At 43.6% G+C, this 15,937-nt stretch overlaps 1 protein-coding gene across 4 annotated transcripts in view; it reads left to right on the plus strand.

Annotated features, from left to right (window-relative positions):
* tnika (TRAF2 and NCK interacting kinase a) overlaps window positions 1-15,937 on the plus strand; it is a 67,880-nt gene that overhangs the window by 15,935 nt on the left and 36,008 nt on the right. For all 4 annotated transcript variants that reach the window (XM_034111969.2, XM_034111970.2, XM_071207153.1 and 1 more), the window contains exons 2-4: window positions 10,359-10,415; window positions 11,606-11,731; window positions 14,055-14,165. In XM_034111969.2, coding sequence (XP_033967860.1) covers window positions 10,401-10,415; window positions 11,606-11,731; window positions 14,055-14,165 — 252 coding nt within the window. In that variant the 5' untranslated portion in view covers window positions 10,359-10,400. The remainder of the gene's footprint in view (window positions 1-10,358; window positions 10,416-11,605; window positions 11,732-14,054; window positions 14,166-15,937) is intronic.

The following is a 15,937-nucleotide window of genomic DNA, read 5'->3' on the forward strand; positions in this document are numbered from 1 at the left end:
CACATGACTACACACAAAGCCCCTCGTTACATATATAACATTTAACTGAATCATATTTCCTGCCGCGCGATGCATGGACTTATCCAGCTTGGTGTTTACGCCCTGCCTTTTTCGTTTTCCAGCCCCGTCACACCACCATAGGCAGTGACAGATGTGCTTTTGTTGCTCGTGATCAAGCGCGGGTGTTGTTGCCTGTTTGCCGACTTCTGTTCTACTTTTTGAAACAGTTTGCGTGCCGCATGCATTTGTGATTATATATCACTGCGCCAAATCCTTTCCCTGAACCCAGATGTCTGTGTTTCTCCTACACGTCTTGCTTGTTAATTAGCTTGTTGTACTGAGAGCTGGCAGGTTGATGAACAGCTCTACGCTGCCGATAGATTATTGTTTCAAGCGGCTTTAGCAGATAACACCGGTTCACTCGGAGTGGAATCAACACTCCGAGGCTTACCGTCGCAAAATGCAGCTTCTCCTTCCTGCAACCCCCCCCCTCACCCCCTCACCCGTCAATAAAAGCCCTATGGACTATCCCACAGATCATTGCTCTCATCATTCTTTTTACTTTCTCTCATCGCCTCGTCCTCTCCCTCTTATTTACTACCTCCCTCTCCCGCAAAGTCTTTCCCTCTGCATGTTTCCCTCATCTTTACTGGCTCGTTATGTCTTCTCCCCCTTTTTAAATCTCTTTTCTGTCTCAGTCCGCCTCCCTTGCTTTCTCATGTGTGAGTGTGAGAGCAGCCTCGGGGCGCTTCTATATTTCCTGGGCAGTGTGGGAGTAGATTGGAATGGAGGCCTTTGTCACTTTTATTTACTGCTTCACTGATTCCACAACAGCGTGCACGATTGTGTGTGAGCTCGTACTTATTTGTGTGTGTGTGGAAATGCGGAATAATTGCAGGTGTTTGGACTGCAATGAGGTGTGTCCGGTTGAATTACACCCTTATTTCTTTTGGCTTTTTCGAGCAGAGCTGTGTTTGTATCGTTTGTTTGCCGAAAGTAGCTTTCATTCTGAACTGCGGCTCTGACACCTGCTGAGCATGCTGGGAATTCAAGCCGACATACAGACCATAGAACCAGTGGATGTTGATCGGTGGGCATAGACTGTAATACCGGTTGTCTGAAATCCTTCAACCCTGTGTGTGTGTGTGTGTGTGTGTGTGTGTGTGTGTGTGTGTGTGTGTGTGTGTGTGTGTGTGTGTGTGTGTGTGTGGTGTGTGTGTGTGTGTGTGTGTGTGTGTGTGTGTGTGTGTGTGTGTGTGTGTGTGTGTGTGTGTGTGTGTGTGTGTGTGTGTGTGTGTGTGTGTGTGGTGTGTGTGTGTGTGTGTGTGTGTGTGTGTGTGTGTGTGTGTGTGTGTGTGTGTGTGATCGATCGTGATCTCCCTCTAGGTCCTGCCTGTCAGAGAGAGGCAGACTGAAAGACAAGTGTATCGCTTTAAAACCCACGGGCACATCCCATAGCCCACTTTTCCCCAATGATACTGTTACCATGCCGACAGGCCCTGTGCCAGGAGAGCATGCTTAGATGCCATTCAGTCAATTATTTCCGTGTGTGCATAGATTAGCATGACGTCACAGATTAGGATTATGGTGTGACCCATTTCCTATTAACAAAGAGTTGGCAACATAGTCTGCCAATCTGTCACTAGTTGTGTGGGGGTGTATCAAAAACATTCATAGTGACCTGACATGTTGAATAATCTCATTTTCTTTAAAATGGCGGCTGAAAAACCTTGCATTGAGTGAGTCGAGAATAATTATGACATGTTGTTCTTTTTATTGATGGCACAGCTGCAGATGGACACATGCAGGGCCGCGGATCAGGGTTCCATTTCAACTCATCAATGTATTGAGTAGATGGCGGTCTAAACAATAGCCACAGTTATGAAAAGCGATAGGATTTGTATCATATCATGAAAGCATAGGAAGTGTGGGAAGCCCTGCAGTTCTTTCAAAAACGTGCAACTGCTTCATCACGACGAGATAAACACAACAAAAGTTGCATATAAATGTTGAGCAGTCTGTGATAATGAACGTCCTAATTAAGTTTTAAGTTTCTGCTATCTGCTTTTTCATCTAAGTGGAATGAATAAAAACCAATGGCTCTCTACAAAGTTGGAAATAAATCGTAATATGGCGGGCTTTAAAACTGTCTTAAGTAATGAGATTTGTAGTTAATGGGCTAAAACATGCAGAACCAACGATGGAGGTGTTTGAATTCTGCCTCGTGTAAAGAATGGGGTTACAACCACAGAGGGATCTATTTTTAAATCAGAAAGTTCCCTCACGCTGCCGTTGAGAGTCAAACTGGATGGTTTCCTCTGACCTTGCAGCTTGGCCACACGGCGAGCACACACTGAGGACAGATGCACGGTGAAATCCAGCTCTTCCCCTCCCTCATTTCTCCATCACTTCTCCCTCCTCTCCTTCCTCCTTTCCTCACGCATTCTCTTCTTCTACGTAACAACTCTCCCACATCAGGATCTCTTATTCTGTGTGTGTGTGTGTGTGTGTGTGTGTGTGTGTGTGTGTGTGTTCAAGTGTCGTGCCCACTGTACTCTGGCCAGCCCAGACTGTTGCTAGGCTACGAAAGGAAGTGTCCTGCATAGTAAATGTATCCGAGGGGGCGGGGGGGCGGTGGGATCTGTGTAATTGACTCGGCAAGGGCATGGACGCGCGCACACACACAAACAAACTACATACATACACTTATTTCACACTCACATGATAACACACACACACACACACACACAGAAAAACGTTGGTGTCATGATATCTAGCGGCAGGTTGTATTAAGGCGGGCAGGTTGGTCTCGCCCAACTGAGGCTGCAAGCTGAGAATGATGAAGAGTCGTGTGTGTGTGTGTGTGTGTGTGTGTGTGTGTGTGTGTGTGTGTGTGTGTGTGTGTGTGTGTGTGTGTGTGTGTGTGTGTGTGTGTGTGTGTGTGTGTGTGTGTGTGTGTGTGTGTGTGTGGTGTGTGTGTGTGTGTGTGTGTGTGTGTGTGTGTGTGTGTGTGTGTGTGTGTGTGTGTGTGTGTGTGTGTGTGTGTGTCACCTTTCAGCTCCCAGCAGCAGCCAAATCGTTAAAAGAAAGAATCATACACACACGTCTCCTTTTTTTCCCTCCAAGACACACTTACTCCCTCCCTACAGTGTGTGCAGGCGCTCACTGTCGCTCGGCAGCAGTAATTAATCATAGTTATGTGTTGATGATAATTACTGGATGGTTGTACTTTGTCAGCCTGACGCCTCCCACATGGTGCTCAAGGAGGGGGACTGATGCCATGAGAGACGAGATGGCACCGTGATGTTGGCCTCTTGTTTTCCATCTCAAGATTTCATTATGAGCTCTCACCGACAACATGGAGATGGTGATCTGAATCGCTGCTGGAAGACTCTTTAGGTCACAGCTTGGACATGTAGCTACGTAAGCAAAAGGAGGTCTTGATTGAAGAAACACGATTTGTTGAATATGAAAATATTTTTTTCAGCTCAAAAGGACAAATAAACTAATGTTGTATAACCCGGTCTTTGAACATTTGACTTTTGAAGATGTTTTATAGAAGGTTATCTTATTAATTGTATGAAATTGCAGCCGTGTTGGCTTGTAATCGACACTTACGTAAGACCAATAATGTTAATAATGTTGGGACAGAGTAAACTGTCAGTGGATTTTGAAACATCCCACAATGAATGGAGGAAGACGATCCTGTCACCTCTACATGACCCATGATCAATATACAGCATGTGTGCAGCAGATTGCACTCATGGGTAATGCTCTGGTTTGTGGGCATTTTCACATTTACTTTGGTGGAACCTATACTCCATTTCCATACGGTTGTTTTGAAACACTCACCTGCAGGGAGGACGCCAAGTAACGACTCCACCTCGATGCATCCGCCTGGAGGCTGATTGGAGATCAGTTTTGTGTCAGTCTGCTGTCTCCATCTCAGCAGGGCCATCCGAGCGGAACACACATAGTCAATGTGGTCTGTTATCGCTCAAATACACCTGGCCTGGCAGCGGTGTGTGTGTGTGTGTGTGTGTGTGTGTGTGTGTGTGTGTGTGTGTGTGTGTGTGTGTGTGTGTGTGTGTGTGTGTGTGTGTGTGTGTGTGTGTGTGTGTGTGTGTGTGTGTGTGTGTGTGTGTGTGTGTGTGTGTGTGTGTGTGTGTGTGTGTGTGTGTGTGTGTGTGTGTGTGTGTGTGTGTGTGTGTGTGTGTGTGTGTGTGTGTGTGTGTGTGTGTGTGTGTGTGTGCAATCATTTGAAATGTCTCTGTGATGATTGAAGTTAAGGCTCCACGTGCTCACGATGATGACAGATGGAAGTCTAGATAAAAGCATGAAGCCCTCAGTTTGTGTCATAGTTACCGTGGAGCTCCAAACTGAACGCTGTTTCGTTAGCATTAGCGCTCGGCGCGGTCATGTTCCTGCAGGACTGAGCTGTGAGCTAAGGGAGAGGAGGAGACAGAAAATACAAGGGAGGGACAGTGCTAAAGTAAGCGAGACATCTAGAGGGAGGAGGGCAGAAATAATGAGGCATAAAGTGAGAAGTTAAGAGATAATGAGAGAGAGAATAGGAGGGATAAGGGAGAGAGGCAGAGAGAGAGTGAGGGAGAATATGCAGATCTAGGTCAGAGAGGCAAAGCAGACGACAAACAAGTGGAGGAAGGGATGAACAGAGTCTCAAAGCTGCCCCCTCTGAACGGGCCGGAGCAGGGAGAGAGCGGGCGTCCTTAGAGGACAAGAAGGAGAGAACGAGGATGACAAAAGATATTTATATTTCGTTACTTGCAGGGCTTCAGCTAACATCTATTTTCATTTTTGGTTGACGAAGCCTAATAACTGGAGGAAGGAGATATGGCCAAGTTAGCTGGTGCTTTCTCATAGAGACTATTGTGAGAATGGATTCATCGTCAAAATAATTCTTTATGCAAAAATGGTAGAACATTTAAACCTCTCAAACATGGAGATGTAATACTGTCTTAGTTAATTTAAAGACATCTATCTGCCCTTTCATTAACTTGATGGACATGTTTTAAAAAATCTTGAGGACATTTTATAAATGGTAGAAAATAATCTGCATATTTATTTATTTTTAATTGTAAATTGGGGCCCTTGTCCAAAGTATAAACATGTGGTTTCCTTAATGTTAATGTAACCTGCCGTTACATGCCACTATTTCTGGATGAGCAATAGCCAACAAAAAACGAAATAAGGTTCTTAACAACCAAAGAATGCACTGCTTAGACGGATAAACTGTTGTTGTTGTTGTTGTTGTTGTTAGTGAGCTTTACTGGTGTAGGCATGTTCTTGAAGATTATAAGCCAGGCTCCAGCAGCTGTTTCCATCAGGCTTAACGGCTCCATCTCAAACAGATACGAGAATGATATTGTTCATCTAACAAACTATGTCCAATTGTTACTTTAATGCGTAAATTATTGTGTCAATCACTGGACTTGTTTTGTGCAACCATCAGTCCAAAACCCAAATAAATTCTGCTGCCGTATATAACAGAATTAGAGAAGCTAAAATCAGCAAATATGTTTGACATTTTAGTTTGATAAATGACTGTTGATGAGACTATTCATTTGACTCACGGTTTCAATAACAATCATTCGTCTTTCCCCCTTGCTTTGATATCACTGTTCCACACAATATCCTGCTTTGGTGATGATATTTAATGTTGCGTTCACGTAACCAAAGACCCAACGCCATCCCCTCTTTGAATGTGCAAATACATGAAGAGGGGGAGGACAGAGACGGAGCGAGAGATGAAGAAGAACAGACAGCGCTAATTCCTTTCTGTTGCTCCTTTCACACTTGGTCATTTAATAAGGCTGGGTGACATTACTGCTCTAGGAACGAAGGAGAGATAGAAGGAGATAGGGAGGGAGGAGGCTCTGAGAGTAATGAATCTTGATCCAGCTCTGATGGTGTCCATGTCCAATATCTCTTGGACACATTCGCTCTGTCCTGCTCTCTTACAGCCTTTGTACTTCTCGCTCCATGTCTCTGTGTGTGGGTGTGTGCATGCTTCTGCCTGTGCGGAGAAATCTTTCTGTATTTTCTGTGTCAGTGTATGTGTACAAGCATGTGTGTGAGTTTCTGATTTGTAAGTGGCTGTAATTCCTTTGTTGGACTCCAACAAAGCCAGTCCTTGTGCTCGAGGAATTGGGGCAGCCTGATCCTAATGAGAAATCCCTGTTCAATCTTTCCAACTCTTTTACTCTCACAGAGGCTAGATTATGTGTGTGCGTGTATGTGTGTGTGTGTGCGTGTGTCTGCGTGCGTGTGCGTGCGTGCGTGCGAAATGAAAGACTGATCACAGTGTTCAAATATCCACTGGTGCTTAGTTTGCATTATGCAGTGCTGGACTGTGACACAATGAAGTATCATTATTAAATCCCTAACTTTCATTCGTTCAGCAATAAATCAGCAAGTTTAAAAGTTCCCTTTTAATTCAAAAGAGCTGTTTAATGAGAGATGTAATGTGTGGCTTTGAATAGCCTTCGTTCTGGGACCTCAGCTGATGTTAACATATTGTCAGACATCATGTGGGAAATCACCGAATAAACAATGGCTGCTCTGAGAACATAGCTTCTTGAAATGTAAACAAATTGGAGTGACTTTGTAAAATGCAAGTGAAGCCGTTTGTTTTTAGGGCATTTGGGAAATTCCTATAATAACTTGTTGTCCCGTTTTTTATTTAGGGTTTGAACCAGATGAGAACCGATAAGAAAATGCCGGGTACCCATACAAAATACACAATTTCGGTTCTGCTTAACGGTTACCGGTTCCTAAACGCGGTAGACCCTGTATTCCACCGGGTCCGTCTGCGCTGCGGTGACCCGGTGGAATACATAGCGGATTGGCCATCTGTGTGTTCAGGAGAATCACAGAACGGACTTAGTATCCCATTAGGAACGATATTCAGTGATAAACCGGGCAACAATAGCTGGTTTTAAGGATTTATTCGAGCGGATTACCACAGCTGACGACTTCTCCACGCTGCTTTCAAACTGTGAGTAAACAACGTGTGCTTCACTTGGAGGCTGTCTGAAGGTGTACACACTAGGTCTCAGATGGACTTGGTATCACATTAAGAACGATATTCAGTAATAAATCTGGCAATAATAGCTGGTTTAAATGATTTATTGGAGCTCGCAATGTTTTGAACAGACATCCCCAGTTAACTCGTTTTTCTTTTTGTAGTCCGCGCTGTTCGCGTCCGGATATCTCCATCTTAACCACAACTTCCCACACTGGTACTGAGGCTGCGGCCACACGAGGACGAATTCGGTCGTTTGCGTTACTGTTTAGTGTCATATAGACCGTTCGGCCACACGAGGACGACCGAATACGGCACTAAACGACTGAGGAAACGACAACGGGTCCCAAGGTGGATAGAAAGGCATACGCAACTCTCTGGGGGGTCAAACGGCTCCGTGTGTGCGCCCTATCCGAAAATGTTCAGATCACTGATAGTGATTGTGCAATAGCCCCGCCTCTCCCCACCTCTTCTGCTCACCTCCGCTTACCCCGCGCCATTGCTGAAGTGTTTCGCCACCAACAACAACAACAACAACAACAATGGCGGATCGCAGAGTTGCTATCGTGCTCCGGACGCTATTGACCATGCTACAGTTGTTTGTGCAACATCTACAGCAATAATGATGAGGCAATAGCCCCGCCTCTCCCCACCTCTGCTGCTCACCCCCACGTCAAAGTAAACTGCACCCTGAATTCAGATTATTTATCTTTCTCTCGCGAGTGAAGTCTAATCTGACAGGACGGAGACACGCAGCTCTGCTCACCTGCAGCTCCTCCCGCTGCAGCAAAACACACACTTCAAGTCAGATCGTCACCCTTAGCTATTTTAATTACCTCTCAAACTAAACTAGTTATAAATATGTTTATTTTTACTGTCGGCCGGGTCACTCATTACTGGATCAGCTGCTGCATGAGACAGACACTGGCGCTGTCCGAAGAGAGGGAGGAAAAAGAGAGGCTCCGTGTATTTTATTATATTATATAGAGTCGTTATTCATTTGTTTTAAAGCTCAATAAATAACAAAGAAGACCTTTGACCGGCACTTTTATAATTTTATCCGGAAGATTTAAACTTTAATACACGTTGACTGGCGAAAAACTCTGCCCGGTTCCCTCGGCCCCCACCGCAGAGAATAAACAGAAGGGCAACCATGACAACCATGCTTCTTCACTGCTTTTGTGGAGGAAGTTACAGCGCCACCTACAGGCTCCTGCATATGTACTGCAGCTTCTCCAGCGGTTGGAGCTAAACGGAGCGGTCTCGTGTGGGCAGACACTATCCGGATAACTATTGCGTGTGGACGGAAGCTTGTTTGCGATTGCGTTTGCGTTAATCCTATGCGTTTAGCCGTTTTCGTCCTCGTGTGGCCGCAGCCTGAATGTGCATCAAAGTCTTCCTACCGAGCCAAATATACCAAAAGATGTATGTAAACGACAGAAGAAGCGATCAAAAATCACCCCAGTTGATCGGGAAACCAGTTAACGAGGGAACCAGTTAACCAGTTAATCCGGAACACCGGTCGTCAGCGGGCCGTTGACGGCCGGCCCAGTACGCTGACGGCCGGCACCTCCCTTAATTTTTTTAAACGGCATCTGTAGAAGTTGCGCTGACAGGCGACAGAGGTCCACAGTTGCCCCGCAGCGAGGCTCCCCCGCCCTCCCGTAGACAGTTCACGAGCTCAGTCACTTCATAACACCAAAGATGGATCGCGGTAAACGCTCTGAAGTGAGGCTCCACTACACTAAAAAAGAAAAAGACAAGGCACAGTGTAATGCCTGTTAATAGCTTGCCACAGACATAGCTCAGTTAAAATAAAGCACAGCTATTGTGCAATACATTTGTATTGCATGTATATTTTTTTATTTGTAAAAACGTCAGTTAAAGCTTAAAAGAATAAATATATTTTTGTTATCTAAACATTTGACCTCTTTCTTTTATAATTTTGGAATCGATAAGAACCGGAATCACAATCGATACATTTCAAACGATACCCATCCCTAATCATATCCTTGTAGTAACCTGTTTCTACTTTGTAAAACTGCAGTGCAGAGGAACGAGAACGCTCTGAGCTGCCTACATAATATTGCAGTTAATAACTGTGTATTGAATAACCTCCAAGTCAGCTATTAATGGAGTCAAGTGAGTTTACCGGAGCCTCTGGGTACAGTACAATTGATCCGTTAAAACGACATAAAAATAGATAGTGACAATGACTAATGATCAGTGTTAGGGTGCAGAGAGACTGTCCTGCTGCTGGGAAATCACTCCTGCAGGTGAATAACAAAGCAATGAAACTTCAAACTTGTTCCCATAATATACTTTTGTTGTTATTGAAGCTAAAGCCTTGGTTTTGGCTGAAGCGCTCATTATCAGAATGGCCTTTCGATTAAAGCCCTCAGGAGGCGACCGAGAGCCAAAGCCCTTAATGCCATCTGGTTTATACTGTAACACTTCCACCAAGGAAACAGTCCTGCCCTTGTTTTGCGTATGTGTGTGTACCCTTCACTATGTGTGTATGTGTGTGTGCTGCTACGCTGTTCTGCTCAACATGCTAATCAGTTGATTCCTGGCAGGTGGAAGTAATAGCCGTCAGAGTTTTTAGCGTTAGCTTCATTAGCTGATCACAGGCGCAGATGCTCTGATGCAAACGAACCTCCTGGGTCTTCTATTCCCCCCCCCCCAGCGCCCAATCTCCCGGTTCCTCGCCTCCTATCTCCCCCAGGCATCTGACTAGCCTCAATATTACACAACATGGCAATGTTTTGTAACGGTATCTGTCTAAATGTGTCTGTTTCTCCATGGTCTATATATTATACGCAGTCTGTTAAAAGGCAGTCTTGAGTCAAACAGAAGAAAACTATTTTAGTGTGTCTGTTCTCACAAACGATACTCATGTAAACAAATCTTTAACAGTTGGAAAAAGGGGATGTCACCATTATTTATTCATCTATCAGTATTTTTGATCAAATTCCGATGAGAGTTTTTTGCTCGTTTTGTTCGAAAAATGCAGATTACACGAGTTTTTGACTTTGATAAATGCTTTCATCCAGTCATGCATATTGAATGTTTCAGAGAAATGTGCAGCGTCAGAAAACATTAAAAACAGCATATTGGTGGTGGGTTATATCTAGGATTGTGCCTTTTTCAAATGAATATGTATAAGTAATACTCATATACACTTTTCCCTCATTGTATGTGTTGCTGATAGGACAGGATCACCTTTGAAAGGTCCTGCTTACTAGTGTTTTCTATCGCAGTGTTGACTGATTTATTCTCCCTCTCCTTTCCTCCTCTTCTCTTCTTCCACCAGGGTCGCCATGTTAAGACAGGGCAGCTCGCAGCCATCAAGGTCATGGATGTCACCGGGGTAAGACACACACACAACACACACACACACACACACACACACACACACACACACACACACACCACACACACACACACACAACTAATCATCCTAAGTGATTATAACACCATCAACCATATCCTCTTATTATGAGCGATGAGTCAGTGTGTGTGTGTGTGTGTGTGTGTGTGTGTGTGTGTGTGTGTGTGTGTGTGTGTGTGTGTGTGTGTGTGTGTGTGTGTGTGTGTGTGTGTGTGTGTGTGTGTGTGTGTGTGTGTGTGTGTGTGTGTGTGTGTGTGTGTGTGTGTGTGTGTGTGTGTGTGTGTGTGTGTGTGTGTGTGTGTGTGTGTGTGTGTGTGTGTGTGTGTGTGTGTGTGTGTGTGTGTGTGTGTGTGTGTGTGTGTGTGTGTGTGTGTGTGTGTGTGTGTGTGTGTGTGTGTGTGTGTGTGTGTGGTGGCAGAGAGGAAATGAGGACAGGCCTATTGCCATGGTAATATTAGCTGAAAGTAATCGTGGTCTCAGGCGTGTCTGAAGCAGGAGGGAATCTCAGTTATATTTAGAGATCCTCTCGTTCTGCCAGAAACACAATGAGGACAGCCGGAGTAAAACAACAACAAAGGAACTGATGAATGAATGTGAGCATGAATGACTGAATAGGAAATGAACATATGAAGTGTAGCGATGAGCCAAGGAAAGAGAATACCAAGGGAACAGATGTGTGAAGCGTGAATAAACTGCGTACGAATGACTGTGTGAATAAATCTGCTTAAATACAATGAAAATAAATGACTGAATTCATCGATGATTGCACATTAAATGAGGGGAAAAACTAATATTTGCTAACTTAATGAGCTCCAAAATGGGATTACTAAAACACATGTTTTTGTTTTCACAGCTGACGATCGCTAAATGAACAATCAAGGCCTCCTTTTCTGACATTGTGCATAAAGAATAAGAAATTAGGGTTTTAACCAACTGCCATCACAACAATTCTTAACAACTGCTTTTCGCTTTGTGGCAGTAACCCCCTAAAAGGAAACTAATTAAAAAGTAGTGCTATTGTGGTTAATTGAGTTTATTTTGAAATGGATTCATAAAGCAAATCCTTCGACAACTCCATTCCCGTTCCCTATCACCATCCTGTTAATATGTTCGAGGGGTCACAAATAGAGGTCGCGGTTTAATGCCTGTTGATATTTCTCTTCTGCCAGGACGAGGAAGAGGAGATTAAAGCGGAAATTAACATGCTGAAGAAGTACAGCCACCATCGGAACATCGCCACCTACTATGGAGCCTTCGTGAAGAAAAACCCCCCCGGCGTAGATGACCAGCTCTGGGTACGCTGCTATCCGTGTGTGTTGGTGCATGTTTTATATTCTGTGCACCTCTCCTGAGTTCAGTTTCCTGAGAGGAAGGCGGTAGTTTCCAGGAGAGCCACAGAGCAGAAAAGAAAGAAGGGGCTTTCCATTTGTCACTGCTACACTTATGTGAAAGAAGCGAGTGTTGAGTTTGCTCAAGCACGCAGCGAATGTGTGCATTGAAGTATGCGTATATACTTTGTGTGAAATACATGAAGGATATGAGTTGCTGTGCGTGGCTCGCTGGCTGCTGCAATAAATCAAATGCTAATGCGATCTAAGGGAGCGTTCTCTTCTCTGATCCTGTAGCATTCATCACGTAACAATGGGAGGACACACACACACACACACACACACACTCACAACCGATATACACAAAGCAGCCAGATATACTGCCTGCATAATTCCCCCTGACTCAACAGCTGCCTGGATGAGTGTGGTAGTGACGGCCCGTCCACACGGCGGCGTGCGTTGAAGCTTCTGCCCATTCACTTTGAATGGGGTGACGTCACGCTTTGCCGAACTGCATTGTGGGAGCGTTGCTCGCTTCAAAAGTTGAGCAATGTTCAACTATTGAAGCGTCGGCCAATCGAATCATATGCCAGTACAAGCTCTAGCCATGATTGGTTGTTGGTCGAGTTTCAGACAAGCTCACCGGCTAGCTTCAACGCACGCCGCCGTGTGGACGCTGCGTAAGTGCACAAGCTGTATGTCGGCGTGCTTTGACATGTGTCCCGTTATGTTAATGCGTAAATTAGTTTTCTTTTGTATTTGCGTGCTGCTGGAGTACTTGTGCCTAGAGGAGAAGGAAGGGGTCGGCCATTACTCGCCAACTTCCTCTCCCTGTTATCCAAAGTGATGATGAGAGGAGCTTGAAGCGAGGCCAGAACTGACCAGCAGCTGAAATGGTGCCCAAAAATCTCCTCCCTAAAGGAGTCGGGGAGAGGAGGCAGCTGAGGAGAGGGAGAGGAGAGGGAGAGGAGGCAGCTGAGGAGAGGAGAGGAGAGGGGTTGACAGAATGGACACATTGTGTTTGGGTCAAGAGATGGACTTGATGCGTTCATGTGAACTGCTGACCTCGTTGAGTCAGTAGTTCTGTGTGACAGAAGAAGAGTCCTTAAAATGGCTGTCTGTCCATGTGTGTTCACTTGTGTGTGTGTGATGTTTTCTCTCAGTTACGCCATTATAGTAATGTGATTATGGGTTCTGTGTATTTTCTTTGCAATGTGCATCATGTTGAAGAAAGGACATTTTATTCTGTGTGCATGAAAACATCCAAGAGTTACCATAGTTGTTGTTATTGGAGAAACAGACCAATAGCAATATCAGTACTAAGGAATATTATATATCCCAAAAATATTTATGACTAATTTTGTGTATAAATATTTGCGTAGTAAATATATTTACACATGATGAAAATATATGACCTTTTAAATATTTCATTTTTTAAGTATTCACAGTCAGGTTTTGCCTGTTTTCTGAAGGTGTATAGACCAAATCAGGTACTTGTCAGATTATTAAATAATTGCCCTGCTTTTAAAGATGACACCAAGGGGTGGACTTAAAAAGAAGTACATTTTGAGCAGTACAATTTTTAAACACATATTTTGTAGATTTGACCTGATATTGGTGCAGAACTGAACCTACAAGTTGCTTGACTGACTGTCGATTAAGCCATTTGTAGGGTCAAAGAAAAAAAGTTAAATGTACTTTGTTTTATTTTATTATGTAGAGCAGGGGTGTCAAACTCAAGGCCCGGGGGCCAAATCGGCCCGCGACTTCATTTTATGTGGCCCCGCAAGAGCTTGCAAAGATTATAATACGTTTATTATACGGTACATGCCACTCTACAGAAGCAGGTTGCCCATAAACTACATGTCTCACAATGCATCTCGTTTTGTGACATGCGCACTGAAGACACTTGCAATTATTTGCCCTGGACTTCTGCTTTTCAGACGTAGTTAATTAGGAAGTTATTACCCTATCCAATAATAATCCAATTCAGAGGCAATAATGTAATATAATACATTATTTTATATATATTATACATTTATATATGTATATTTATATGGTTACAACCGGCCCTTTGAGTGCAACGATAATGCTAATGTGGCCCGCGATGAAATTGAGTTTGACACCCCTGATGTAGAGACATTATTAATAAATTTAAAAAAGGAAGGTTATTTACAAGCTTTTGTTTATCTAAGTAAGGTGCATATTTGGAGTTACTGTCTTGTTCGGATCAGATACTAGACCTGCTTGTTGTTGCCGAACGTTCATTAATCCACTTGTGTGTGTTCAGCTGGTCATGGAGTTCTGTGGCGCCGGCTCAGTGACGGACCTGATCAAGAACACCAAGGGAAACTCTCTGAAAGAGGAGTGGACCGCCTACATCTGCCGGGAGATCCTCAGGGTGAGTGGCCACGATGCCGAGTCACTGTTTATTGTTTACTGTATTCGAAAACAACAGAAAGAGATCCTTGGTGATGAATACGACCATGTGAGCTGTGTGTAGAAACGAAGCAGCTGTTTGATTATCCATTTTCAGAATCATCATCTCCCTGATTCAGCTCATGACTCAGTTCTGTCTGGCATCAATACACTAATGAGTTCATCAACTAAATGTCCCCTGTGCAATGTAAACTAATCACTACTGTAGGATACAGTGTTTCCCCTGTTGTCTTAATTAAAATCAGTGCTTATGCTTGAAATACAACATATTCTAACATATGAATTAATTTTCTTTCTTTAGAAAATGTTAATATCCTTTATCATCTACACATGTTTTATTAAAACCCCTTAGGGTCTTGTAACATATTAATGAAAGTTTTGAGGTAATGGATTTGGCATTTAATTCTCATTTAATGTCTTAGCTTATCCTCAGTTCATGAGTATTTGACATTGACATGATATTTCCCAGCAATCAGCAGTTGTTTGTGTTCTGTGGTTTCCGTGTGTTGGAGTGACGTAGAGAAATGGATTGAATCTTTTTTGGAAATCGCTGTCGTTCCCCAGAATCGAATCTCTTCTATCTGTTTTGGTGACGGTTTTTGGATGAGGGCCATCGCCTCAGAATGACAGAGCCAGTTATACGCAGCGTTACACTGAACTCAGACAACAACGATTTCCTTTCATCCACTTTTATTTCTCTCTTCACCCCTAATTTCTCATCTTATTTTATTTTGCGAGCCTCTTTCCCGCTGTGATTTGGTTACATTTTGTCTTCTTCCATTTTGTATTTCTTTTACATTACATTTCATTTAGCTGACGCTTTTATCCAAAGCGACTTACAATGACCGATTACAGAGACATTCTCCCTGGAGTAACTAAGGCACACTAGTGTTGGTGTTCCTGGCAGGATTTGAACTCACAACCTTCCGATCTTCAGCCCACCTCACTATCCATTCAGTGTTTCTCAAACTTTTTCAAACCAAGGACCACTTAACCAATAAAAAAACACTCGCGGACCACCTAACTCCACAAATATCCCAAAACACATCGTTTTTCTAGAACAGATTATAAATCGCCTGCAAATGGTACAAACAAGTGGCAACATGTGTGACGAAGGTGTTGCCCTGAGCTTTATCATGCAATAGAAAGTGAAACTTAAGCTCGTTTCATTGCGGAGATATTCCCGCGAGAGTGCGGAATACTTAAATGTATTTATTTATTTCAAATCTGAAATGTTACCAATATACTCACGGACCACTAGGGGGCGCTCACGGACCACTAGGGGGCGCTCGCGGACCACACTTTGAGAAGCACTGCATTAGACCACCACTATCCCTTTTTACTGAGGCTTTTATTTGTTCCTGTTGTATCCTTGTCTTGCTGTTATTTTACTCATTTTACATTCGATATAAAATGCTTGACTAAATGAGGACCCTAACCCTAACCGGGCACCTTCATGAATCTGGCTTGGACTACATACCAAACCTCTGATATAACGGTGATATATGGTGTAAGTTCAGTTATGATAGCAAGAAACACCGTCTCCATCGTTGAATTTCCAAATGACTATTATGATTGATTACAGAAAACATGCGAATATCACACTTTAAAATGGTTTCTCTTTGATACAAAGGTTGTTTGATGTGTGTGACAAAAGGAAAACACTTTCACAGAAAGGCTTTGCTACAGATATTCACGTGGTGTATTTTTATCCAAAAGCGATGTACAAATACT

Source organism: Pseudochaenichthys georgianus, chromosome 22 (genome assembly GCF_902827115.2).
Source record: "Pseudochaenichthys georgianus chromosome 22, fPseGeo1.2, whole genome shotgun sequence".
Lineage (NCBI taxonomy): Eukaryota > Metazoa > Chordata > Actinopteri > Perciformes > Channichthyidae > Pseudochaenichthys > Pseudochaenichthys georgianus.